Source organism: Oncorhynchus gorbuscha, linkage group LG06 (assembly GCF_021184085.1).
Source record: "Oncorhynchus gorbuscha isolate QuinsamMale2020 ecotype Even-year linkage group LG06, OgorEven_v1.0, whole genome shotgun sequence".
Lineage (NCBI taxonomy): Eukaryota > Metazoa > Chordata > Actinopteri > Salmoniformes > Salmonidae > Oncorhynchus > Oncorhynchus gorbuscha.
Window position 1 is genome coordinate 23,527,625 of NC_060178.1, and position 25,749 is coordinate 23,553,373.

Below are 25,749 nucleotides of genomic sequence, written 5' to 3' on the forward strand. Positions count from 1 at the left end.
CCCCTTTATCCATCATGCCAGAAAGTCTGTCAGGAGGAAGGAAGACAGGGGCAAATTGAAATTGGAACTAAGTTTAGACAGTTATCATCATAATTATCCAATTAATATTAATGGAGTAGAGTGTCATTAGAGCATCTCAATTAGGCAGAGGGTATTTGGTTAGCAAGCAACCACCAGCAGAACAACTTGGAGGAATGGCTGTGTATGGTAGAATGCAGTACTACTTGTGAAGGAGTGGCTTTCACTAAACATTCACACTGTGTTACTTGATTTATATTATTACTATTGGCAATTGTAATTTATTGAGGGAGTTGTGATTGCGTTTTGTATATTTCATCTTCCGTAAATTAATAACTTGTATAGGTGTCTCTGAGGAATGAGATGTTCAATCTTAAAGGGATTGTTTATATTAGGCTACATATTTTGATTGTCTCAGACGGAATGGAATAGATGGATCATACACAGGTCATAATTACTGAGCTCATTAAATGTGTTCGGTTTGTGTCCACCGTGGTGAGCCACTATTTCAGCCAGCCAATGTTCTTCTGCGCATTAGAATGATGAAATAGATTGCATACGCCTATAAATAGATCACATATAGGTGATCCAATATCTAGCTATATTACTCAGTATCCCAACATAATAAACACATTCAACATTGAATGGCTTTTGTTGCTCTGACTTCTTCGGTTTATTTAGTGGGTCCATATTTCCAGTAGGTCTAAATACAGGACATGTGGGTCTGGCGTTTTTCTTCCATCCACTGCAAGGCTCTGTGTGTTCGGTTCATTAAACGCAGACGGTGTCCAGGACTAGAGGAACATCCAGCAACATGCATTAGTCATATCTGTCAACGTGGATTTCGGAAAGGAGTGAATGCGTGACAATAACTGAATGAAAATGAGAATGAACAAATGCATAAATAAATATTTTCCATATGAATATAAGATTTGCCTACATAAGGGTGTGTAACATTTTTACTATGTCATTAGAAGCAGAACTATCTTTGGTTCTGCTCACACAATTCATTCATCTCTCTTTAGGCTACTGTATGATGCTAGCTCACATTAGGCATCATTATTCAGAAACCTGTCAGAGTTGATGTGAAGTGTTTACCTGACAAAATAATGACCCATTTTTATTATTCCGTGCATGAAAAGAAATGCATCGACTAAAGTCATTGAAATAGCTGTAGGCCTACTCTGATGGATTCATAATGGAATAGGCCTAGGATTACTAGGCTAAACACGGACAAGTTCTAGCCTTGTTTTGTCACCCAACCTGAAAACATTGCATTTCGTGATTTACATCAGGCCAACTGTGGATTTTCAATAGAGTAGACCTATATTTCGAATTTAGTACATATAAACTGTAGGCCAACATAAACCAAGTACATTTGACCACTGAAATGGTTTCGTTTTATTTAACCAAATTACAGCAGTGTAAATATATAAAGCTAGTGGTCTATAATTGGTATGAATTTAAGACACTGAATATGGGATTAAATCCAATTATATGGCACAGGTGAAAATACCCCAATCCTAGTTTCTAGTTTTCAAAGTAGATTATTCTATAAACTAAGCAGTCTATTTGAGTTCTTGGCATGGTAAACTCACTGTCATCTCCCGCATGTTGTAGACTTGGCCTGCTGCAGAAAAGAAGCAACACATAGATTTTTGTGCTGAAAACTACGCTGGAGGAAATTATACATAACCAACAATTGTTGTATATGAAAGCAAACAAGAGCATTACTGAAAGAGATGGAAGTAGTAGAGGTGCCACAGTACCATGGGCTATTGTTTTGGTTTAATGTTTGAGTTTGAGCGTTTCGTGTGATTTGTTTTCTTGTGTGAGCCACCATTGCCACCTGGTGGGGAAAGTAGCACCAGCGTAACTTGATGACCAAACCCCTGCATACCCATTGAAACCAGTAGAGGGCCGAGTGAATTCATTTAGAGAATTCCACCTCTAGATGTTCTGCACGTCTGACCTTTACATTATTGCACTCAATATGTTCGAAATAAAATAGTAACTTGCATTCAAATGGACAAGTAGGCCGAGATAAAAATGCAGCCCAAGAAATGTAAGGGAATTTCTAAAAGTTTATTTTTCAGTAATGATCAAATGCAATAAAATATACTCTTAGAGAAATAATAAATATACACATTTTTTTTATAAACAAAATGCACAATTTACAAAAACTTCCACTGTGTGCCTCGTCCTATTTAGATATTAGACCTTATTACAGTTATAGCTGTTAATATTGTCATTAGTATGTCTATCATCATTAATATCAATATTATTCATAATAATATTTAATTTAAGGTGGTTTGACACCTCTCTAGACTCCTCTGAGAGTTCCAGACCTTGTGCTATACTCATTATTCTATCATATTTTTTTCTTGAGGTTTAAAGACTCAGCCTCTACAACTGACAACTTCATAATATAGATGCCATATAGTATCTTCCATTAGATGTCTGATAGACCGTTTATCCATTTTATCATGGGTAAAAGCTTATTCCACACAGTGTGAGTTTAAATAACTTTTCACAGACTGTTGCATCTCCCTTCACAGAAGCCTGAAGATGGACCGGTCTGTCTCAGAGGTCCCTGTCTGTCTGTCTGTCTGTCTGTCTGTCTGTCTGTCTGTCTGTCTGTCTGTCTGTCTGTCTGTCTGTGTCTGTCCCAACCCTCATATCCATGTCCTGTGAATGTGAAAATGTTCTAATGATCTGTGTAATGTATGTTCCATGCCCATAGCAGTTAATATCCACCTCCAGTTCCCGTTTGCAGAATCTTTATATGTAGATATTTGTATGTTCTAGGATTATGGCACATAACAATGCTCACTCAGGTATGGAGACAGTCAGTGTGTGTGTGTGGAGAGAGCTCCACTGTGTGGTCAGGAGGTGAACAGCAGGTAAGTGATAAGCAATGTTAGCAGGTTGGTGAGAGAGTGGGTGGTGCCAGTGTTGGGCTGGGCTGAGCTGGGCGTGGGCAGGGCAGAGGGGGAAGCCTTGCTGGGGGCCTCCATGGAGGGGTAGAGATCTGCCCTCCTGCGCTGCTCTTGGTGGGTGAGGGCGGGCTCCACTGTCACGTAGCCATTGGTTATCCTCACATTAGGCTGAGGAGGTGTGGTGCTGGAGGGTGAGAACCAGATCAGTCAGGTTAACTGGAACACTGCAGTAGTTTCTGACAGATCTTGTTACTGTCTCTCGCTGTGTGAGTGCTCATCCTGTCCTATGAGTGTGCAGTTACACTGTCTGCTTCTCTTCATGTTATGATACTCTTTGTTGCCATTGGATTGTTTCAATACAGAGCTGGAGACAGTGTGTGTGTTTGTGCTCCTCTCACCTGTCACCAATGCGGACCCACAGGTCACTGAAGAGGCGGGGGCGGCTGTGACCACGGTGGGCCTTCCGAGGGCGCTTGTGTCTCCCAAACTCCTCCAGCTGGCTCAGGCTGTCTGGCAGCAGCATGTGGGGCAGCTCCTCATCCTCCAGCCCCTCCAGCCCATCATCCAGGTCTGAGGGACTGGTCACCCAGTCAGACGGAGAGACTGTACCCGCATCGGAGCCCCCATCGCTGGGGCTTTCTGTTGGTTCTCTGTGGGACAAAGAACTATGCTTATTAAATATTAGAACATTGTGATATAGACCTGGATGTATGTGCCCTTGTCACTAGAAAAGATGAAAGATAACAGAATAATGTTGGTGAGTAGTTTATTTATGTCATGTAATATATTTTAGGGAAGTTCTCCTTCGAGGTTGTGTGCGAATGTGAAATGGTGCGTGGTTTAAGGTGACCTGACCACCACGGTTCTCTCCAGCCTACCTATAGGCTCCAAAGGGCTTTGAACTTCCAACAGGGACACAATGTCCTCTGTGCTTGTAAAGAGTTTACGGAGTATCCAAATCTGCCACAAGGGAGGAAGCTGTAACCCCTCTGACCACATTGACAACTCAATACCTTAGAAATGTATCCTTACCATATTCATTTGCTTGAAGTAGTCAAGGATGTAACACGGTCAGATAGGGCAAAGTAAGGTTTCCGTTACATTGCTTTGATCAACACCGTCATACGAGAGCAGGAAAGGAGGATACATTTCAAAAGCATTGGAACTTGGTCCTACACTGATCCACATTCCTTACCTGTCATTTATGCCACTTCCTTCCCTATCTGATTACCGGTAGTTGCCTGTAGGCATAGATCTAGGATCAGAAAACACTCTAATTGACCTTAACGTTTAGGCGCAACTTCTGCCTACTATGCATATGAAGGGTCATATTGCTTTCCCGTCAGTAAACACCCTGGAGGTTTGACCTCCCAATGAGGCCCCAGATCCAGACCACACACTGTTCAGCTCTGTGTTCGCCAGTATTACACTGTCTACAGATGCTGGCTGCTGTGGGCTACAGCCACTCTACACTGAGTCACTTTGCTTTGGTTCCTTTTGTCATAATCTCTCTATTGAGCAGAAAACACATGATGCCTCTGGGTGCAGGCCCAGTTTTGAGGTTTACACTTCATAACCTCCGGAAAAGCTTCCTGCCACATTGTATTGTTGTCAGCTCATATCAGAGAGCACAAAGTGTTTGGAGCAGTTTTGTGTGTTTTTCGACCACAATCAGTCAGTTCTTAAAGCAGAAGTGTTGTGGCCCGCAGCTCGGCTGAGGCTGGGCCTGGGCCTGCTCTGTGTATGAGCCAGGGAGGAATAGTTTTGTTACAGCTGTAATTCGCAGTGAAGGAAGTGAGTTTGTAAAAGCAGTGGATGGAGGAGATGTTTTACTGTAGCTCTGCTTTATGTGATTTCCCTTGTTGGTCCTCATTTGTCCATTTTCACCCTGGTTCCAGTGAGTGCTGCAACCATTAGCACTGCTATTTTAATGGGCCCGACCTGCACGGGCCTTAGATCAACCCCCCAGGTCCTGCTACTGCTGCTGCTTGCAGGGTGATAGGGAGCCTGTCCCAGCATGCGGGTGTTCAGGGGTGGGAAAGTTCACTGGGGAGACTGGGGACTGGTTTCCATGAGGAGATGCAGCACCCCTCTTCAGGAGGCAGATGGTTGAGGCTCTTTCTGTGAGATGGCCATGCCAAGGGGCTGCTGGGAGCGGGCTGGCCTACCTTTCACAGCTGGCGGGGGGAGGGAGAGATGGAGGAATCAAGGGATTCCTACATAGTTGAGGTCTGGTTGTAAAGGTGTACTACATGTACCGAAGCATGTGTGCTACATTTAGCACATCTATGTGGTGTCAATTAGTACATGTCATGTGTTTCTGCTCTGGAGTGAATACGGTTGATGTGGTATCGTAAACTTCCGTGGTAAATCTGAGACTGTGTGTTTGTGAATGTTCATATGAATTAGTGCCCAATGCCCATACACATGTCAATGTGTGTGCATGTGTTTTGGTTGTGGCCCTACGGTGTGGGCGGGGAGTGTCTCTGTACTCACTCTGTGATTGGTTCCTGGTAGTGTGATGGTGCGTGCACCACCTTGTAGCCCTCCTGTCTCAGGATGTCCAACACACTGTGGTTCCCCATGAAGTGACCTAACAGGAAACACAACAGGTCAGTTCACATCTCAAATAATGCTGTACATGATAGACAGGGCCAAGAGTTTTCCCTGATCAGGCCATGTGGTCCAGAAAATGTCTTCTCCTTAGTCATGATGACAGGCTACAAGATAGTCTCTAGTCTAAAACAGAGGTCTGAAGAGACAGGAATACAGGGGTTATCCTGCCGAGAGTACTTTGTGAACCGACTGCAAACCAATTTCACATGTAGAATATCACGAAAATGTCGGTAGTCAGACGCCAACAGCTCGCTGAATGATTGGTAATCCACATTTGGTCCGATGTGTTCAACTGTTTAAGGTGGCAGACGGGCCATCCTTAGTTCCTAACATATACTGACCCTTGATCTTTCTCTGCACTTGTTCCTATGTACTGACCCTTATTGACCCCATATTGTAGTGCACTCTGCTCCTGGCCCCCTTCCTCAAACCCCTTGTTCTTTTCTGATTCCTTCATTCTGACATCAAACAGACAGGTCCCAGCCACACATTGATGAAAGCAGTTTTATTCCTCCCTACCGTGAATAATCCCAGGTGTCACTCAACCCAGTAATACGGCCTAATGCTCTCTGACATCACCCCCCCAGCACGCTCCCCCAGCTTGTTAACAGCACGCTGGCAATCTTCAAGGGCCCTAGCTCGCCTGCTTTCCCAAACCTCTATTTTATTATTATGATTTGTCTGATCATTCCTGAGGGGAGAAAAGGCGGCGCTACACTTTCTTGGCGGCGGAGTTCAAAGACTGCGTGGGGATTGGCAGGGGAGGGAGGAGAGGCTACCGCCGAGTGTCGGTCAGATCAGACGGCCAGATTACAGCACTCTCCCTCCACCACACCAAGCCCCTCCAGAGAAGAGAGAAGAGGAGGGGACAGACACCCTATTGAGGGGCCCAGACTACTCCTCTCCTCTTTCTCCTCTTTTGACTTATTTCTCCTCACCCCTCCTCTCCTCTCTTCACGTCTCTCCTCTTGCCTTCTCTCTTCCTTCTACTCTCCTCTCCTGGCCCCTCCACAGCAGAAGGCTGCTCCCAGAATGGCAGATTCAATCATCCCCATGTCTTTGTCAAGCAGATATTTCATTCATTTCAGCTATGAAGCCCTTTTACGGTCAGTGAAAAAAGTCCTGTGCATTCCGTCTGTTAGGTCAAGCTGTCTGTTTGACGTCTTATTTATTTTCTCACTTTTAGATAGTGTGTAAGTGTGTGTGAAGGGGCCTGCATATGTGTGTATGGTCATCTCCCTAACAAGACACCAAACAGCCACAGAGATCAGGACTGTAGCCAGGAACACACGCCTGCTACAGGGGGCCAAGTGCACCCTCCCGTCTGTCTGGTCTGACCTGTCACTCAGAGTGAATGTGTGTATTCACTGTCTGTGGTCAGACTGTTTCTGACTCAAGAGACCATTAGAGGAGGTCGAAAATACATTTCTGATATCTTGCGTTCCTCTCTCTTTCTTGATTTGTGAGGGCGCTGTCGCGTATCCCCTGTATGATCCGGAGCCTGGCGTCTTTGGTACCTGAACCCTGGCGAAAATTAATCCTGGACCTGCGTGTGTAAAGGTTCCAAAATCTGTGACCAGAGTACCAGGTATTGTGACACGACAGCGGAAGTTGCGTGGAACTTTATGTCCGTTGTACACAGGCAAGCTTCCTAACGCCACGTAGAGTGTGTGCCGCGCAAATCCCCCCGTGAAATGGTTATTTTCAGGTCTTATGAAAGCAAAACATATTCTGTAGAATTTTCACAAACCATCCAAGAAATCAAACCAGGTTACCAAATGTGAAACACCTTCAATCCCTCACCCACACCCAAAACATCTACACAAATAAACACCCATACACAAACAAACAAATATACCTGCACCACACACCAACACACACATTTAGTAGCCACACACATCCCTCTAAAAGTAGAAGTAGATCCTCCTCCCTGTAAAGACTTCTGTGGCTCTGTCCGGTATGTGGCCCTACTCGGCCAGCCAGTGTGTTTATTTGGTGGCCACACTGATGATTTAGACCACTGAGGATTTAGATCACTGATGATTTAGACCACTGATGATTTAGACCACTGAGGATTTAGATCACTGAGGATTTAGACCACTGATGATTTAGATCACTGATGATTTAGACCACTGATGATTTAGACCACTGAGGATTTAGATCACTGAGGATTTAGACCACTGATGATTTAGATCACTGATGATTTAGACCACTGAGGATTTAGATCACTGATGATTTAGACCACTGATGATTTAGACCACTGAGGATTTAGATCACTGATGATTTAGACCACTGACGATTTAGACCACTGATGATTTAGATCACTGATGATTTAGACCACTGATGATTTAGACCAATGATGATTTAGATCACTAATGATTGAGAATACTGATGATTTAGATCACTGAGGATTTAGACCACTGAGGATTTAGACCACTGAGGATTTAGACCACTGAGGATTTAGACCACTGAGGATTTCGATCACTGAGGATTTAGATCACTGTAAACAATGTGGTGCTAAGAAGCAGTAAAAGAGAGGCAGGCGGCTCATAGGGCAAACCCAAAACAAATCCATTATGGGCTTAATGAGAGAGAAGTCCTGCCTTCTTATGGATCTAATAGCTCTTTCCTGCCCTGCCCTGCCTGCTGTTGTGCCACTGGTCAGGGTAGACTGGAAAATCCTGGGCTACAAACACACTCCTACCAGGGAGTTCCTCCTCAATCCAGAGTTAATTACTTTTCTACAGTAGCTTCCCATCTCTCCCTTCCAAAAGATGCCCCCTCCCTCATTCTTTCTTTCTATCTCTCTCCTAATCTCTCTGTATCTATTTTCCTCTATATTTTTATTTCTCTCTCTCTCCCCATCCCTCTCTCCTCTATAGTAGCGTGTATCTGGTTGCCACCCAGGCTGAGGGGTTTGTGGGGTCAGCACCTTATTACTCACACCGCCTGTCCTCACTTGCACCCCTCCTTCCATCCACCCCTTTCTCCATTCCTTTACCCATCCCTGCTTCTACCCACCCCTGCACCCTGTCAATATAATCAAGCAACGCTGGATGAGGAGAGGATATAGAGGTAATCCCTATAACAGAGGTTGGCAACAGGCAACAAAACAAGTGGTTTTCAAGTTTAAAAAATAAAGATAAAGATAATGCTTTTGGCTTATTTGTTGTCAATGTTCATTGTTCAAATTATAATAACCCCCCGCCCTGACCATCCACAGCTGAATCTAGTTTAGGCATTAACTCCAAATTTTAAAGTTAGGCATTAACCTTAGGCTCCTTCTAATTCCCTCTCCTCCCGGAGGAACTTGGCTCTAGGACCATGCCTAAGGACTACCTGACCTGATGACTCTTGGCTGTCCCCAGTCCACCTGGTCGTCCTGCTGCTCCAGTCTCAACTGTTCTGCGGTTATGGAATCCTGTGCTACCTTGTCCCAGACCTGCTGTTTTCGACTCACTCACTCACTCTCTCTCTCTCTCTCTCTCTCTCTCTCTCTCTCTCTCTCTCTCTCTCTCTCTCTCTCTCTCTCTCTCTCTCTCTCTCTCTCTCTCTCTCTCTCTCTCTCTCTCTCTCTCTCTCTCTCTCTCTCTCTCTCTCTCTCTCTCTCTCTCTCTCTCTCTCTCTCTCTTTCTCTCACTCTCATATCTGCTGTATGCTCAGCTATGAAAAGCCAACTGACATTTACTCCTGAAGTACTGACCTATTGCACCCTCTACAACCACAGATTATTATTTAACCCTGCTAGTCATTATGAACGTTTGAACATCTTGAAAACAATCTGGCCTTAATTGCCATGTACTGTTATAATCCCCACCTCGCACAGCCAGCAGAGGACTGGCGACCCCTCAGAGCCTGGTTCTTCCTAGGTTCCTGCCTTTCTAGGGAGTTTTTCGTTTTGGGATAGGTGTAAAACAAAAATCGCTAGCAATGCCTTAGCAAAACCGAAACATTCTTGAAGGTAACAGCCCTCTCTGTTGTCCCTAGTGGCCGGTTTCCATGTCATCTCCTGACGTCCTAAAACATGAATTGACGTCGAATACTGACTTGTATCAGGGGTGACCTAGCTGGTCCTATAATATAGAGCGTGATGAGTATAAGGACAGATTTAAGGAGAGAGGGAGACTGTATCAGCATCAGAAGGAGAGAGGGATCCATGCCCTCAGAGAATGGGCAGTCAGGATGGCTGGTGGACCCCTGTGGGGAAGGAAGAGGGTGGAAGTAGGACACTGATGTAGACCACAACACACAGAACCCACGCTGGGCACTGTTGCAATGCTGCAAACAAACACAAGCTGTTGCTTCACAGGCTGTGGAACAACAGACCATGAAAAAAGAGAGAAGAAGAGAGGGATGGGTAGAGAGAAAGGGGTGGAACCAAGCCCCACAAAACTGGACTGAAAATAATGATTCCTCTACCCTGATTGGAAATGTGAGTGCTATCTGATGTTTGGGTGTGTGTGTGTGTTCATGCGTGCATTTGCGTGTGAGTGCATGCATTGACAACGTGTGTGCGTGTATGCATGTGTACGTTCACGTGTGTGTGTGTGTGTGTGTGTGTGTGTGTGTGTGTGTGTGTGTGTGTGTGTGTGTGTGTGTGTGTGTGTGTGTGTGTGTGTGTGTGTGTGTGTGTGTGTGTGTGTGTGTGTGTGTGTGTGTGTGTGTGTGTGTGTGTGTGTGTGTGTGTGTGTGTGTAATATTCCACAACGTGAGAATGAGTAATGTAACAAAGGTTTAATAACTCCAGCATCCCTTCACCTTAACCCTGGGTGTACATTTGCACCTCTACAGTACAAGCACATCTATAAATCACCTCCCAGCCTCCCAGTCTGCAAACCGAGGGAGAGAAATCCTAGCCGCAGTGCATCTGAACCAGCTGAACCATGGCGTTGAACAGAGTACCTCTCGCTTGACGTGTAAATCTAAAGTAAGGAATCCCACTATTTTTGTAGAAGGGTTTCCCCTCCTCCTCCTCATTCCTCTCCTTGTCTCTCCCCTTCTTCTCTGTAATGATTTTATATCCTATGTATTAGGCTTAGGAGGTATACCGTATCTACCATATATACCGTATTAAGTATTATTGACCGTATGATTTTCAGTGCCAGTTGGGTCACCCTTAAAGCTTAAACCCCCTCGGTTTCATCGCTACAGCTTATAACTAAAAGTTAAGTATCTAAGATTTGCCAAATAAATTATCTCAGGGCTCCAGCTATGCATTTGGTTGGCTAACTTGCTAAGTAAGTAGCTAGCTTGCCAGCTCAAGCCATTCGGTTACAGCAGAGACAATCAATCCCATTCTGGATCAAGATCCCTGCTGCCTAAATTCGTTCTGTGCATAAAAAACAAGTTTACCTTTGGAAAGAAATAGAGGCCCTTATTTCACCTTTATTTAATCAGGTAGGGTAGTCAAGAACAAGTTCTCATTTGCAACTGCGACCTGGCCAAGATAAAGTAAAGCAGTGCGACACAAACAACAACACAGAGTTACACATGGAATAAACAAACATACAATCAATAATACAGTAGAAAAAATATACAGCATGTGCAAATGAGGTAGGATAAGAGAAGTAAGGCAATAAATAGGCCAGGGTGGCGAAGTAATTACAATATAGCAATTAAACACTGGAATGGCAGGGTTTGCAGAAGATGAATGTGCAAGTAGAGATACTGGGGTGCAAAGGACCAAGATAAATAAATTAATACAGCATGGGGATGAGGTAGATTGGATGGGCTATCTACAGATGAGGTGCAGTGATCTGTGAGCTGCTCTGACAGCTGGTGCTTAAAGCTAGTGAGGGAGGTAAGAGTCTCCAGCTTCAGAGATTTTTGCAGTTTGTTCCAGTCATTGGCAGCAGAGAAATGGAAGGAGAGGCGGCCAAAGGAAGAAATTGGCTTTGGGGATGACCAGTGAGATATACCTGCTGGAGCGCTTGCTACAGGTGGGTGCTGCTATGTTGACCAGTGAGCTGAGATAAGGCGGGGCTTTACCTAGCAGAGACTTGTAGATGACCTGGAGCCAGTGGGTTTGGCGATGAGTATGAAGCGAGGACCAGCCAACAAGAGTATACAGGTCGCAGTGGTGGTTAGTACACAGGGCTTTGGTGACAAAACGGATGGCACTGTGATAGACTGCATCCAATTTGCTGAGTAGAGTGTGAGAGGCTATTTTGTAAATGATATCGCCGAAGTCGAGGATCAGTAGGATGGTAAGTTTTACGAGGGAATGTTTGGCAGCATGAGTGAAGGATGCTTTGTTATGGGAACTGTATGAAGGTATGAAAATCTGGACACCAGCCAACCCTACTATGCATGCAGCCCAATGAGTGCCTCCATCAGAGGGGGTTGATGACCGATGACCGGGATCGATCGTGTCCCAGTCCTGTTCCCCAAATGCACACTGAAAATAAAGAAGACTTCTGCAGCATTGCACACACTATCAAACTGTCGGGCCAAATGAGAGTTCACTCCAGAGAGCCGGAAGAGCTATCTTTATATCCTCCTTTCTTACTTCTGATGAGCTGGTGGCAGCGCACGGTGAAGGCTCCGTGCAGGATTTTGCGACTGGCCATTCTTTATATGTAATACATGGAATTATTCCTTGGGTAATAGCAACCTTTCACAGCTGTTTACGTAATGACCTGGAGCCAGTGGGTTCCAGGTCATTACACCCTCTTCTACCCCCTGTGGGTGAGACCCTCGGAGTGCCTTGACTGGTGGGGTGTGATGACCGACAATTGTGAATGGTCGTGTCCCGATCCTGGTCCCCCAATGAACGAACTCAGCAATAATAATTTGTATATTTATACTCATCTACCCCCTATAGGTCAACCACGAGGTACCGATGCACCAAGTCCAGTGTAATGATCTTCGTCTGTTGTTTGTAGAGAGTCAGACCGAAATGCAGCGTGTAGGTTACTCATGACTTTTAATGAAGAATAATGCGGTACATGAAATAACTGAAAATACAAAAACAACAAACGAGTGAAACTAATACAGCCTATCTGGTGACTAACACAGAGACAGGTACAATCGCCCACGAAATACAAGTTATTACCTCGTACCCGTAAGTAAGCCCGTAAGCATTTCATTGTTAGTCCACACCTGTAGTTTATGAACCATGTGACAAATACAATTTGATTTGATTTGACTTTGTTGTGGACGCTCAGAGACCCACGGTCTCCTGAAAACATGGACCAAGTCAGGACGGCTGTAGGGGTCAGTGGATGGACCAAGTCAGGACGGCTGTAGGGGTCAGTGGATGGACCAAGTCAGGACGGCTGTAGGGGTCAGTGGATGGACCAAGTCAGGACGGCTGTAGGGGTCAGTGGATGGACCAAGTCAGGACGGCTGTAGGGGTCAGTGGATGGACCAAGTCAGGACGGCTGTAGGGGTCAGTGGATGGACCAAGTCAGGACGGCTGTAGGGGTCAGTGGATGGACCAAGTCAGGACGGCTGTAGGGGTCAGTGGATGGACCAAGTCAGGACGGCTGTAGGGGTCAGTGGATGGACCAAGTCAGGACGGCTGTAGGGGTCAGTGGATGGACCAAGTCAGGACGGCTGTAGGGGTCAGTGGATTTCTGTTGGAACATTTCAAGTGTTTCCTGCTGGCTTTAAATATTTAGACTGTCTGTCTCAGTCTGTCTGCCAGACCCCACATGCTACTGTCACTGCTGCTAACCTGCTGGCAGAGAGAGACAGAGAGAGAGAGAAGGGAAAAAGAGAGTGGGGAAAGAAAGAGAAAGTGTACAGGGAGAAAAAGAGGGAAAGAGAGATGGGGTCGACAGGGACTTGCAGGGGTTGGGCCTGTGGTGGGTTTAAAACATTTAGTCAAAATTGCCCCCTCTGTTTGTTTTTGTTGCTGACAGCTGAGGTCTTAACTCCTTGTCTGCTAGGACGGGGGGGTGAGGGCAGCTGGCAGGCGTCTGGAGAAAGGTTCCCTATCTTGCACACACACACATACGCTGACTGCTATGCGATGTAGACACGTGATAGAAGCCATGGCATCTCGTAGACCCCCACAATGGTCTATTTATCTCTCTCATCTGATTCCTTCTCCACCTTTCATCATTTAATTTCCTGCCCTCCAACTTTCACCTCCTCATCCCCTCTTTATTGCAATAAGCCCCCTCTGCCACATGCTAGTCAGGTTTAGCTCTCAGATCAGCTGATACATAATAATTCATAACAGACTTTACGCAAATTGTGTCCATGCAAAACGTGTGTGTGTGCACGCCTGTGTGTGTGTGTGTGTGTGTGTGTGTGTGTGTGTGTGTGTGTGTGTGTGTGTGTGTGTGTGTGTGTGTGTGTGTGTGTGTGTGTGTGTGTGTGTGTGTGTGTGTGTGTGTGTGTGTGTGTGTGTGTGTGTGTGTGTGTGTGTGTGCACGCGTGTGTGTTTTTGTCTGCGTGCCAGAGAAAGTGTGTGTGCATGTGTATTTGTATTAGCCAGAGGAGAGTTATGGAGATGGAGTGAGAGTACATGTTTTAATGCAATGTGGCGTAGCAGTCATTAGTGCTGAATGAGCTGTGATATGTTTTCAAGAGACAAATGAAGCATGCAATCTACCCGCAGTCTAATGAGCCCTCCATCTAATTAGAGCTGCCTGGGAATCCCACCAGCACACCGGATAACGCTAAACCAACCCTCAGGGCCTGAGAGGGACAGAGTCTATGGGCCTGACAGAGAGAGAGAGGCTAGCACTATGGGCCCAAACTCCTCATTTTAGACTAGATGAGTTATCAGTAGTTATTTTAATGATAACGGTGGAAGGTGTCATACATAATATATTACGGGTCAGGAAAAATATTCACTACCGTTCAAAAGTTTGGGGTCACTTAGAAATGTTATTGTTTTTGAAAGAAAAGCACATTAGTTGTCCATTAAAATAACATAAAATTGATCAGAAATTCAGCGTAGACATTGTTAATGTTGTAAATGACTATTGTAGCTGGAAACAGCTGATTTTTAATGCAATATCTACATAGGTGTGCAGAGGCCCATTATCAGCAACCATCACTCCTGTGTTCCAATATCAATGTGTTAGCTAATCCAAGTCCATCATTTTAAAAGTCTAAGTGAGATCCTCTGTCCAGTGTCTGTGTTCTTTTGCCCTTCTTAATCTTTTATTTTTATTGGCCAGTCTGAGATATGGCTTTTTCTTTGCAACTCTGTCTAGAAGGCCAGCATCCCAGAGTCGCCTCTTCACTGTTGACGTTGAGACTGGTGTTTTGCGGGTAATATTTAATGATGCTGACAGTTGAGGACTTTCTCAAACTAGACACTCTAATGTACTTGTCCTCTTGCTTAGTTGTGCACCGGGGTCTCCCACTCCTCTTTCTATTCTGGTTAGAGCCCGTTTGCGCTGTTCTGTGAAGGGAGTAGTACGCAGCGTTGTACGAGATCTTCAGTTTCTTGACAATTTCTCGCATGGAATAGCCTTCATTTCTCAGAAACAAGAATAGACTGACGAGTTTCAGAAGAAAGTTATTTGTTTCTGGCTATTTTGAGCCTGTAACCGAACCCACAAATGCTGATGTTCCAGATACTCAACTAGTCTAAAGAAGGCCAGTTGTATTGCTTTAATTGCAAAAGGGTTTTCTAATTATCAATTAGCCTTTTAAAATGATTAACTTGGATTAGCTAACAGAACGTTCCATTGGAACACAGGAGTGATGGTTGCTGATAATTGGCCTCTGTACACCTATGTAGACATTCCAGTAAAAGAATCAGCCGTTTCCAGCTACAATAGTCATTTACAACATTAACAATGTCTACATTTGTAACGGCTGTCTTGGGAAGAAGGTGAGGACCAATGCGCAGCGTGGTACGTGTTCATCTTTTTTAATGTAAACTGAACACTGAATAACAAAACAACAAAGAAAACAACCGAAACAGTTCTGTCTGGTGCAGACACACAAAGACAGAAAACAACCACCCACAAAACACAATAGAAACCAGGCTCCGTAAATCTGGATCTCAATCAGGGACAACGATTGACAGCTGCCTCTGATTGAGAACCATACCAGGCCAAACACAGAAATGGCAAATCCTAGAAAACGAACATAGACAACCCACCCAACTCACACCCTGACCATACTAAAATAAAAGACAAAAAAAGGTCAGAACGTGACAACATTGCATTTCTGATCAATTTGATGTTATTTTAATGAACAAAAAATTTGCTTTTCTTTCAAAAACAAGGACATTTTTAAGTGACCCCAAACTTTTGAATGGTAGTGTATGTAAAATATGTTATAATGTCAATAAAATGTTTGTGAGAGATTTTCATGCTGCTGCCTTGCACTGTATAGAGACTGTAAGGAGAGTTGGAGACAGGCAAGTGATGAGGCTCCACACTGGGTCTGCTGCTAATGGGGAGATGACTGATGCAAAGATTATGTTTTAATATCGCACCTCTTCAGCTCTGACTTGTGGTGGATCTAATATCAGACAGACCTTGTATGTGTTCCTGTGTGTGTGTGCTCATCTGCCTGTCTTGTGTGTGTGTGTGCGTGTCTGTGTGCGTGCGTGTATGTTTGAGTTAAAGACGTATGCAAGACAAAAAAGGCTGACCCCCGCCCCAGCCCAGTGACACGGGAGACGGGGCCTGTGCATCGTCAGTCTCACGCACGGGAGGGGGTGAGTAGGAGAGGGGGAGGCAGGGAGTGACACGTTAGCCCAACAGGGTGGACACTAAAACAGGACAGAGGCACCACTGTCAAATAATACAGCCACACTGATACAGTAATACAGAAACACACATTCACAACACAACAAACACACACACTGACACACCTGTACAAATACAATACAGAGCAATCAGTGCAAGACCTCTAGTCATCTTTCACTGGTGTCCCTTTGTTTCTCCTCCTATCCTTCTGTACTCTTTTCTGTATCCATAAAACGTTCCTACTGGGAGGAGGGGATGACATGGAAAGACAGAGTGAGACAGAGCAGATGGAGTTAAAGAAGAGAGAGAGATGGCGTCAGTGTGATACAGGGGGGATGGAGGCAGACAGGAAAGCAGACAGAGACAGACGAGGAAGAGAGAGAAGAGAAGAAAGAGAGAACGAGGGAGACGTTGTGACAAAGCAGGAGATATCTAGAGTGGAACAATAGGACCATGGTTTCAACAGAATGGAAAAACCTGCACTGAAATATTCTTTGTTTTAATATTATTTAAAAAAATCTAAAGTCTGAACAAACAGACACGAATAATAACCTAGTATAGATAAACACACATACATAGTGCACACAAAAACTCTGTGCAACAGACAAAAGTAAATATAAATATTGATTATGTATTTTATTGCTGTAGTCATTAATAAACAACTATCTAGGTCATACAACTCACAGTCCCCTTACAGACACACATGCATACACACACACATGACGAACACACACCAACAAACACACACACACACACACACACACACTGCAACACACTTTCTCAGTGAAGTGGTGGCTGGGCTGTGGTTGCTGGAGGAAATTCCAGGGGATGTTTTCAATAATAGAACGTAGGCAGCAGCAAGGAATTAGCAAATGAGAACCTTCTGAAACACTGCTCCAACACACTGCCGCACCACCTCCTCCCCATCAAACTGATCATGAATATTAGTGTGTTATGTAGAGGTGGTGTGTGTGTGTGTTGGCCAATGAAAGAGAAAGTGCTTGTGAGTGTGCTCTTAACCAATTCCTATCAGCTGGTGCTGTGTGTCATTCTGTCCATGGAAAAGTGTACAACATTGTCTTGGCCAGATCACCAGTGTGGTATGCTGTACTTCCACAGTCCTTACAGTAGAAGGCTGCTGCCCAGGATTCTGGATGTTACACCACAGTAACAGTACAGTAACAGTCTGGCTCTTACAGTACAGTCACATGATGAGCTCCCTGAAGAACAAAGCACTGAAGATAAAAGGAGCAGATGGGGGAGAGAGATAGATAGATAGATAGAGAGAGGAAGGGTGGAGATACTGCTGGATACATCTGTATATAAAGTCAGTTCCTGTGAGAATAAGTCCACCTCCCAACTGGAGGTCGACCGATTATGATTATTTTCATATGGCAATGCCGATACCGATTATTGGAGGACCAAAAAAGCGGATACCAATTAAAAAAAATAAATGTATTTGTACTACTGAATAAACCTTTTTCTCCCCAATTTCGTGGTATCCAATTGTTAGTATCTATCTGTCTCATCGCTACAACTCCCATACGGGCTAGGGAGAGACAAAGGTTGAAAGTCATGCGTCCTCCGATACACAACCCAACCAAGCCACACTGCTTCTTAACACAGCGCGCATCCAACCCGGAAGCCAGCCGCACCAATGTGTTGGAGGAAACACCGTGCACCTGGCAACCTTGGTTAGCGTGCACTGTGCCCGGCCCGCCACAGGAGTCGCTGGTGCGCGATGAGACAAGGAAATCCCTAGCGGCCAAACCCTCCCTAACCCGGACAACGCTAGGCCAATTGTGCGTCACCCCACATACCTCCCGGTCGCACCGGTTACGACAAAGCCTGGGCGCGAACCCACCCGCTGGTGGCACAGCTGGCGCTTAACCACTGCACCACCTGGGAGGCCCATGAACACTTTTTAAAAACTTAATATAATACATTAATTAAATTAATTAATTGGTTTAAATCATGAAAAAACAAAGTGTTGGAGACGTAAAAGTGCAATATGTGCCATGTAAAAAAGCTAACATTTGAGTTCCTTGCTCAGAACATGAGAACATATGAAAGTTAGTGGTTCCTTTTAACATGAGAGTTCAATATTCCAAGGTAAGAGGTTTTAGGTTGTAGTTAATATAGTATTTATAGGACTATTTTACACCAGCCATGAGGTTGATAGGCTTGAAGTCATAAACAGCGCTGTGCTTGCGAAGAGCTGCTAGCAAAACGCACGAAAGTGCTGTTTGAATTAATGCTTACAAGCCTGCTGCCGCCTACCATTGCTCAGTCAGACTGCTCTATCAAATCATAGACTTAATTATAACATAATAACACACAGAAATATGAGCCTTTGGTCATTAATATGGTCGAATCCGGAAACTATCATTTTGAAAACAAAACGTTTATTATTTCAGTGAAATGCGGAACCGTTCTATATTTTATCTAACAGGTGGAATCCCTAAGTCTAAATATCCTTGTTACATTGCACAAGCTTCAATGTTATGTCATAATTACGTAAAACTCTGGCAAATTAGTTCGCAATGAGCCAGGCGGCCCAAACTGTTGCACATACCCTGACTCTGCGTGCAATGAACGCAAAAGAAATTACACAATTTCACCTGGTTAATATTGCCTGCTAACCTGGATTTATTTTAGCTAAATATGCAGGTTTAAAAATATATACTTCTGTGTATTGATTTTAAGAAAGGCATTGGTGTTTATGGTTAGGTACAATCATCCAACGATTGTGCTTTTTTCGCAAATGCGCTTTTATTAAATCATCCCCCAGTGTTGCATCAAATATATGCAACGCAGGACACGCTAGATAAACTAGTAATATCAGCAGCCATGTGTAGTTATAACTAGTGATTATGATTGATTGATTGTTTTTTATAAGATAAGTTTAAGGCTAGCTAGCAACTTGGCTTCTACTCCATTCGCGTAACAGGCAGGCTCCTCGTGGAGTGCAATAAGAGGCAGGTGGTTAGAGCGTTGGAGTAGTTAACTGTAAGGTTGCAAAATCTGTCGTTCTGCCCCTGAACAAGGCGGTTAACCCACCGTTTCTAGGCCGTCATTGAAAATAAGAATGTGTTCTTTTTTTATATATATATTTTTACAAATATTTTATTTTTGCATTTTCCAAGAACATTCAAAACAAAAGTGAAAAGATATTAGACAACGATAGGACAAAGTGACAGTAACAGACGAGCGTAACAAAAATAAAAATAATTATAATAATAATAATAATAATAATATATGCCATTTAGCAGACGCTTTTATCCAAAGCGATAAACAAACATATAATAAGAAAAAAAAAGAAAAAAGAAAAAATAACGAGACATTGGATCACCTGCCGTAGGCTACATATTATACTTTACGTGTGAAACATTATGTGAGGATTATATATAGATTCAATCAATGAGATGTGGGGGATTCTCCACATATATGGAGATTCTCCATATAGTCAATAAAAGGTTGCCAAATTCTGTAAAATGTCTTTAACTTATTCCTCAAGCAGTAAGTGATTTTCTTCAAAGGGATACAACTATTAACTTCCGATAGCCACATTGCATCTGGCAGGGAGGAATCCAATTTCCATTTCAAGGCAATACATTTCTTGGCAATCGCTAGCAATATTTCTGTTAGCTTTATAGTATGGCTTTGCCTAAGATTGGTGTTAGTAAAGTTACCCAGTAGACAGACCTCCGGGTCTATAGGGAATACAACCCCGTGAATTGAGGATATGGTATCGCATACCCCCTGCCAGAAACCGTGTAGTTTTCAACACTGCCAAGTGGAATGGAGGAATGTTCCTTCATCTGAGCCACATCTAAAACATAGGGAGGAGATTTCTGGGTTGAACTTGTGCAGTCTAGATTGGGTGATATAGAGCTGATGGAGGAAATTAAACTGGATCAGTCTGTATCTGGAGTTCAATGTGGATGTAACCCCATCCCTGCATAGGTCACTCCATAGATCCTCATCAAGATCAATACCCAGATCTTTCTCCCATCTAAGTCAGGGTTTATCTAGCCCAGGCAGTGTTAGTCCTGACATAAGAGCATTGTAAACACGGGAAATGGTCTTGAACAGTGGTTGGTCTGCGTGGCAGAGTTGTTCAATAGGTGACATCTTAGGTAGGTTCCATTGTCCCTTGAGAGTCACCCTAATAAAGTTTCGTAGTTGTAGGTAGCTAAAGAAGTCCCTGTTAGGCAAGTGGTATTTCTGTTTCAGCTGATCAAAAGACATAAGAACTCCCTCCCCGTAACAATGTTCCAGAAGAGTTATCCCCTTATCAGACCATGTTCTAAAGTTACTATTCTGGAAAAACATAGGGATCAATCTGTTGTTCCATAAAGGGGTTTTAGGGGAAAGGAATCCCCCTCGTCCGAACAGCTCATGCAGTTTGCACCATGCCAGGACAGAATGTATGATTAAAGGGTTGTCTGTGATGGTTTTTATAGATTTTCTGTCCCATTTGTAAAACAAATCTGCCCCAGTGTCATCATTTACCTCAAGCTTTTCAATGTTCAACCATGAGGGAGAGGGACCATTGTCAAACCTCTGAGCCAGAAACCTAGACTGTGCAGCCCAGTAGTACATTCTAAAATTGGGGAGGTTTAAGCCCCCTTGACTGTAATCAAGGGTCAGTTTATCCAGGCCAACCCTAGGGGTTTTGCCGTGCCAGATAAACCGTCTGGTCAGTTTGTCGAGAGAGGAAAAAAATGCTGTGGGAACAGGGAGAGGGAGAGATTGAAACATATATAGAAACCTGGGCAGGACATTCATTTTAATTACATTGATTCTACCCAGTAGAGTGAGAGGTAGGTCCATCCAATTACAAAGGTCAACCTCCATCTTTTGCAACAAACTGGCCAGATTGAGTTTATAGAGGTTGTTCAGATTACCATCCACCATTATGCCCAAATATGTGAAGCCCATAGGAGACCATCTAAAAGGAAACTTGTGCTTGATGGTATGATGGTCAAAGACAGACAACGGTAAGATTTCGCTTTTATCAAAATGTACCTTATATCCAGAGAAAGAACTATAACACTGTAGTAGGATCTGCAAGTGAGAGAGGGAGTGTTCTGGGTTTGTTAGAAATAAGATAAGGTCGTCCGCAAAGAGTGATAATTTATGGGTATGGGGGCCCACCTCAAAGCTATGTATGTCAGGACACGTTCTAATAGCCTCAGCCAACGGTTCGATGGCGAGGGCAAAGAGGTGGGGGCTAATTGGGCAACCTTGTCTGTTCCCCCTATAAAGAGGGAAAGAGGAGGAAGTAATCCCATTGGTAGCAATCCTAGTTTTAGGAGATTTGTAGAGTGATTTTATCAAATTTACAAACATGGTACCTAAACCGAACTTTTCCAAGATGCGAAAGAGGTATGGCCATTCAACCCTATCAAAGGCCTTTTCAGCGTCGAGGGAGACTGCGACACTAGGTATTTTGTTTTTGTTAGCAAGGTGAATTATATCAAAGAACCGTCTGAGATTATTGGAGGACAATCTATTAATTATGAAGCCAGTCTGATCTGGGTTGACCAACAGAGGAAGACATGACTCCAGTCTCTTAGATAGCATCTTGGTGACCAGTTTACAATCTGTGTTAAGGAGAGAGATTGGTCTATAGGAGGCGCACTTTAGCGGGTTTTTCCCTTTCTTGTGGATTACAGTAATCACTGCTTGAGAGAAGGACCTTGGAAAGCAGTTGTCTTCTCTGGCTTTTTAAGTACCTCCATAAGGTAGGGGACCAACAGCTCCCTAAATTCTTTATAGAACTCTGGAGGGAAGCCATCCTCCCCAGGAGATTTATTAGAAGGTAAGGATTTAATGGCCTCCAACAATTCAGGAACTGAGAAGTGTTCACTCAGGCGCTTGCTGTCTTCCCCTGACAGGCATGGGAGGTTGAGAGAGGAGATAAAGGAGTCGATCTCTGATAGATCATCACTTGATTGGGAAGTGTAGAGGTCTTCATAGTATTTCTTAAAAGTATTATTAATTTCAGTAGGGTCGAAAGATATCTCATTAGTAAGAGTTTCTATGGCATTAATTGTCCTCTTACTTTCCTCTGCTTTCAGTTGCCATGCCAATACTTTGTGAGCTTTCTCTCCAAGCTCATAATAACGCTGTTTTGATTTAGTGATGGCCCTCTCAGCTTGATATGTGTTCAGAATATTATATTTAAGTTTTTTATTTACCAAAAGCCTGTATAGATCTTTAGTCGGGCCTCTTTGGTAGGTTTTCTCGAGCTCGGAGATTTCAGATTCAAGGGCACTCAGTTCCGCACCGTGTTTTTTCTTCATCCCTTTAGTATAGGAAATAATCTGTCCCCTCAGGTAGGCCTTCAATGTGTCCCAAAGAATGAAGCTGTCAGGAGCAGAGGGTTTGTTTGTCAAAGTAAAAATATTGATCTGCTCTTTGATGAATGCACAAAATTCAGTTTGCTTTAGGAGTGTAGAATTTAGTCTCCATCTATATGCTCCGTTTACCTTGGTAGGAATGGAGATTAATAATAACAGAGGAGAATGGTCACTAAGCAATCTGGGGAGATACTCGACATCTAACACTCTATGAAACAGTTGTGTCGAAAGTAAAAAGTTATCTATGCGTGTGTGTGTCTTGTGTGGGTGTGAATAAAAAGAGTAGTCCCTATCCTGTGGGTGCAACTGTCTCCAGATGTCTAGTAAATTGAGATCTTTCATGAATGACATGGTGAGCTTGCCGGCTTTGGTAAGAAGTGAGGGTTTATCAGAAGACCTATCAAGAACTGTAATCTAAGCAAAGAAAAAGCAACCAGTAGCCATCCTGGTGGTGCTTGAGCAACCTGAAGGAAGACATTCTGAATAAACATATGGTCATCGAAGTTAGGAGCATAAATATTCAATAGGGTCCCAGACTCTGAAAACATATGCCCCTGCACCAAAACAAACCTGCCAGAGGGATCAGAGATGGTGTTGTTGACGCAGAAGGGGATGTGTCGACTTATCAAAATTGCAGTTCCTCTTGCTTTGGAGTTAAAAGAGGATGCAAAAACTTGTCCTACCCATTCCCTCTTCAATTTCTTGTGTTCACTGGCTGTAAGATGTGTTTCTTGTAAAAACACAATGTCAGCCTTTAATTTCTTAAGGTATGTATAGACTCTTTTCCTTTTAATCGGGCTGTTAAGACCTTTTACGTTGAATGTGACATATTTTAGTGGATTATGCATAGTTTGGGTTTCAAATATGTAACTGAATAGAAATCTATCATATGCAGATAATTAGGAAATATTTCAACTTTGGTTTGAGCACAAAAGTGACATGTGTGTCTCTTTAGGAAGGAAACAATAAACATATAAAAAAAAAATATAAAAAAAATCCCACCCACCCCGATTGTCAGACTAAAACAACAATCAAACATGAATACACTTGTAGAGATACGTTGCTGCTCGCTTTCCATCTCGCTCTTACTAGCTAAACCTTGGCTTAAACTAAAACCTGCGAGCTCTCTATTTGAAAACAAACATTGTGAATAGATATTTATGGCTGAATATTTACTGCCCACGGTAAGGGATGCTTGAGTCTCTTTTCGGAAGATTAACATAAATGAGGGGGAAAGCAGTGGGCCTAAACCCACTTATTGCTTCGCCCAGTAGATATGGACTAAACCAAAATATACTCTCCTCTAAATGTAATAGAACTCACCCCGGGAAGATACGGTTAGTTGAAAATGTACAAATCAATTATAGTGACCGGGAGATACCAGCAGTTCTATCCGGATAAGAGAAAACAAACAAACTGAATTTGATCCCCCCGGAGAGACCGTCCTGGCTCAGACGTTGCTCAGTTCTTTGAGAAAAGTGTGCACTTCTCCCGGTGAGATGGCTTCGGCCTTTGTACTGAACTTTCATCCGCGCAGGGTGGATGAGGTAGCCGGTGATGTTCTTCTCCTTCAGTGCTTTGGTGGCAGGTCTGAACTGCTTGCGGCGTCTGGCGAGATCCGCGCTCATATCTGGGAAAAGGCTGACCCTCTTTCCATCGATGGTGATGTCCCCTTTGGCTCTTGCAAGTTGCAGTGTCTTCTCTCTGTCTTTGAAACGGACGAACCTGATCAGGACGGCTCGTGGGGGCTCATCTGGCCGGGGTTTCGGCGCTGATGTTCTGTGGGCGCGTTCGATTTCCAGCGGCTTGGTGAAGTTGATTATGCCTAGGACCTCCGGGATCCCATCGAGTGAAGAAATGGACCGGGTCACGGCCCTCGCTGTCCTCTTTCAATCCCACCACACGGATATTTACTACGTCTACTCTGGTTCTCCATCTGATTTACCTTGTTTTTGAGGTAGGCATTGTCCTTTTGCAGTTGTATCAAGACCTGGTCGTGTCTAGCGATGGTATCTTCAACTGTGCTAATGCGCAACTCTGCGTCAGTCGTTCTCAAAAGGAGATCATTCATGGAGGATTTCAGGTCGTCAATGGAAGAATGGAGTTCAGCCGATTTCTTATCAATTTTCAGAGAAAGACCTCTGTTACCATCCTGAATTTCCCAGAGGAGAGTAGCCAGCATGTTGGCTGGCTCGCAAGAGGCTGCTGAGAGCAACAGTCTGGAACTGTCGTCTGAGTTATGAGGGCTAATGCTAATCTTGCTAGCTGTAGCGTTATCGTTATCTTGGGAATCAAAAATGTTTTGGTCATCCTTCTTGCCTCTCGGTCGGAGGTCCATGGCTCTTTGGGAAGGTAAGTACTTGACAATTTATCAGCCGATGTTAGAATATTGTTTCAACGTTGTTATTTAGGTAAAAATAGAATAACTTTGAAGAGCTCGGTTTGTCAACGTCTGCTCAGCTCCGCGGCATCACGTGCTCTCCAAGAATGTGTTCTTTAACGGACTTTCCTATTTACATAAAGGTAGAAATAAATAAAAGAATAATAATTAAATCGGCAAAATCAGTGCCCAAAAATACCAATTTCCGATTGTTATGAAAACTTGAAATCGGCCCTAATTAATCGGTCATTCCTTTAATCGGTCGACCTCTAGCCCCCTCTCACTGTAACACCACTCATACTGTAACAACACTGTCCCTGTAACACCATTCTCACTGTAACACCACACTCACTGTAACACCACTTCCACTGTAACACCACTCTCAGTGTAACACCACTCTCAGTGTAACACAACTTTCACTGTAACACCACTCTCACTGTAACACCACTCTCACTGTAACACCACTCTCACTGTAACACCACTCTCATTGTAACAACACTGTCACTGTAACACCACTATCACTATAACAACACTGTCACTGTAACACCACTCTCACTGTAACACCACTCTCACTGTAACAACACTGTCACTGTAACGACCACTCAGAATTGCTGTTGGATAGAGCATTTATTTTCTGCTTGTTATGTTATGACTCCATGATCCCCCCTTGATTTTCATAAATAAGCAGATGCTGTGGCAAGATGGAGGGGAGGGGGGGTGTTGTGGCAAAATGGGTGGCCTGCCCAAACCACTTTATACAC

At 43.8% G+C, this 25,749-nt stretch overlaps 1 protein-coding gene across 1 annotated transcript in view; it reads right to left on the minus strand.

The window, feature by feature from the left end:
• Positions 1–2,675: 2,675 nt before the first annotated feature.
• The window catches only part of LOC124037718 (metalloprotease TIKI2-like), a 102,517-nt gene continuing 79,443 nt past the window's right edge, over positions 2,676–25,749 (minus strand). The window contains exons 5-7 of the mRNA XM_046352704.1: positions 5,454–5,550; positions 3,356–3,607; positions 2,676–3,141 (exon numbers count right to left, since the gene is read on the minus strand). Coding sequence (XP_046208660.1) covers positions 2,904–3,141; positions 3,356–3,607; positions 5,454–5,550 — 587 coding nt within the window. The 3' untranslated portion in view covers positions 2,676–2,903. The remainder of the gene's footprint in view (positions 3,142–3,355; positions 3,608–5,453; positions 5,551–25,749) is intronic.